Consider the following 2,177-nt stretch of genomic DNA (forward strand, 5'->3'; position numbering starts at 1 on the left):
CTGAGGCGGCTCCGCCGTCACCGCGCTCCGTTCCTGGGGCCACTTCTGGGCCGGGAGCGGCTCGTTCGACCCCCGGAGCGTCCACAGAGCGGGGTCCCAGTGAGCATGGAGCCCCAAGAGGTGCGACAGGGGAGGGGAGAGGGGGACAGAGGGGACCGGGGGGGGGGGGGGGGGCAGTGGGGGATGGAGGGGACGGGAGGGTGGCAGAGGGGACAGTAGAAGGGCAGGGGGCGGGAGGGGCTAAGAGGGGAGGGTAAGGGGGTGGCAGAGGAGCAAGAGGCTGACAAAGGGACGGAGGGGACAAAGGGGACCCCTCAGTGCCAGGGGGCCACCGCAGGAGGCCTTAAGAGCCACCAGTTCCCTGACACCTCCCCTGTCCCTTCCCCAGCTGTCCCCGGCCCCGCTGCAGCCACAGGTCACCGTGGTGGCCATCCTGGGCAGCTGCTGGCCACCCTGCCCAGGCGGGACAAGGAAATGCTGCTCGTGTCCCCAAGGTGCCTGGACCCGGACCTGGAGGATTTCACCAGGGAGCTCCAGACCACCCTGTACCGCACTGATGACAGCTGGAGGTGCTGCAATGTCACCTCCAATGATGATGACCCTGTCACCTTCCTGAGTAAGGCCCTGGCTGCCTACAAGTACACCCCATGGATCACCTTGGATGATGTGACAATGGTGGTCAGCAAGTGGCACCGGTCGATGTCTGTGCTTTTGAACAGATCGGCCCAGCTGGCCTGGGCAGCCACCAGGGCTCTACAACATCTGCTGAAGGGCAGCCACCAAGGCGGCCACTGCCACCGCCCTGGCCAGGGAGCTGCAGGCCATGGCTGTCCATTATGGAACAGCTCAGGAAAACATGGTGGAGCTGGGTCAGGCAGGGAGGAGGGGGCCAACGTGGTGGCCAGGCCTGAACCCTGGGTGAGGAGAGAGGCCATGGTGGCTGCCAGCGAGGCAACAAGGGCCATGGTGAGACAGTGGGTGGAGGCGGCCCTGGGGCTGCTGGAGCGCTTGGTGGCTGCATGTGACGAAGCCACCACATTCCCCTGGGAGCTGCAGCACAGAGTTGGGGACATCAAGGTTGCCCTGAAGGGGACAAATGAGCTATCCCCTGATGTCCCCAAGGGCTTGGTGGCCAAGGTGGCTGTCGCTGAGTGGCTGTGGGAGGCCAACGCCTGCCTGGCCAAGGATCACCTGCTGGGAACACTTGATGACATTATCACATTCTATTTTGATGGTGGTCCCGCCAGCCCCAGTGTCTGTGAGGTGGCCAAGCGGTGCCAAAGAGTCATCAAGGACATCTCAAGGTTCCTTCAACCCTGGAGTGTCCCCAGAGCGTCTCCGCTGGGTCCCCAGTGAGCGTGGAGCTCCAAGAGGTGCGACAGGAGGGTTCGGGGAGAGGGGGGCAATGGAGGATGGGATGACTGGAGGCAGGGAGGTGGCTGGTGGGTGGTGGCAGAAGGGACAGCAGAGAGTGGCTGGGGCTACAAGTGTGGTGGTAGAGGGTGACAGAGGGGATGAGGGGGTGACAGAGAGGACAGCAGAGCCCGCCAGGAAGGGGACAAAGGGGACCCCGGGACGCCACAGGGGCCAGCACAGGAGGCCACAAGTGCCACCAGGTCCCTTACACCTCCCCTGTCCCCTCCCCAGCTGTCCCCTCCTCAGCTGCTGAAGGCTCTGGTGTCCGTGGTGGCCACCCTGGGCGATGTGATGGCCACCGTGACCGGGCCACACCGGGGCGTGCGGCGCTCTGTGCCCCCAAAGTTGCTGCACACGGCCCTGAGGATCTTCACCTGGAGCCTCCATAAGGGCCTGGAACACCCCGGTGTCCCCTCCCTGGGCCAGGCCCTGGCCACCCTCAGGGCCACCCCGGGGGCCACCTGGGCCGATGTGAGAGCCGCGGGCAGCGCCTGGCGGGAGTTGGTGGCTGCATGTGAGGAGAGATGGAAACAGCTGGTCGAGGAGGTCACCAAGCTCCATTATGCCTGCGAGGACGCGGCCCTCGCCTGGGCCAGGGACCAGCAGGACAAGACCACCCGCAGGGGGACAGCTGGGGACAACCTGGCAGCCACAGCCCAGCAGCTCATGGTGGCCCTGGACAGGGATGAGGAGGCCTCGGCAGGGGCCACCCTCAATGCCCAGGTGGCAATGGCCACCAGCGAGGCCATGGGAGAGGCTGT

The 2,177-nt window shown here is 65.5% G+C and overlaps 1 protein-coding gene across 1 annotated transcript; it reads left to right on the forward strand.

Annotated features, from left to right (window-relative positions):
- Positions 1 to 1,848, forward strand: LOC132085604 (uncharacterized). The gene is made up of 3 exons (XM_059491067.1): positions 1 to 120; positions 389 to 1,373; positions 1,648 to 1,848. Exon 2 carries the CDS (start codon positions 475 to 477, stop codon positions 1,354 to 1,356), a length of 882 nt encoding a protein of 293 aa, XP_059347050.1. The 5' UTR covers positions 1 to 120; positions 389 to 474; the 3' UTR covers positions 1,357 to 1,373; positions 1,648 to 1,848.
- Positions 1,849 to 2,177: the final 329 nt, after the last annotated feature.

This window comes from Ammospiza nelsoni, chromosome 31, assembly GCF_027579445.1.
Source record: "Ammospiza nelsoni isolate bAmmNel1 chromosome 31, bAmmNel1.pri, whole genome shotgun sequence".
Taxonomy (NCBI): Eukaryota; Metazoa; Chordata; class Aves; order Passeriformes; family Passerellidae; genus Ammospiza; species Ammospiza nelsoni.

Bases quoted from the DNA above. Each gene is read 5' to 3' on its own strand.
- LOC132085604 (XM_059491067.1), top strand. From the start codon at position 475: ATGCTGCTCGTGTCCCCAAGGTGCCTGGACCCGGACCTGGAGGATTTC.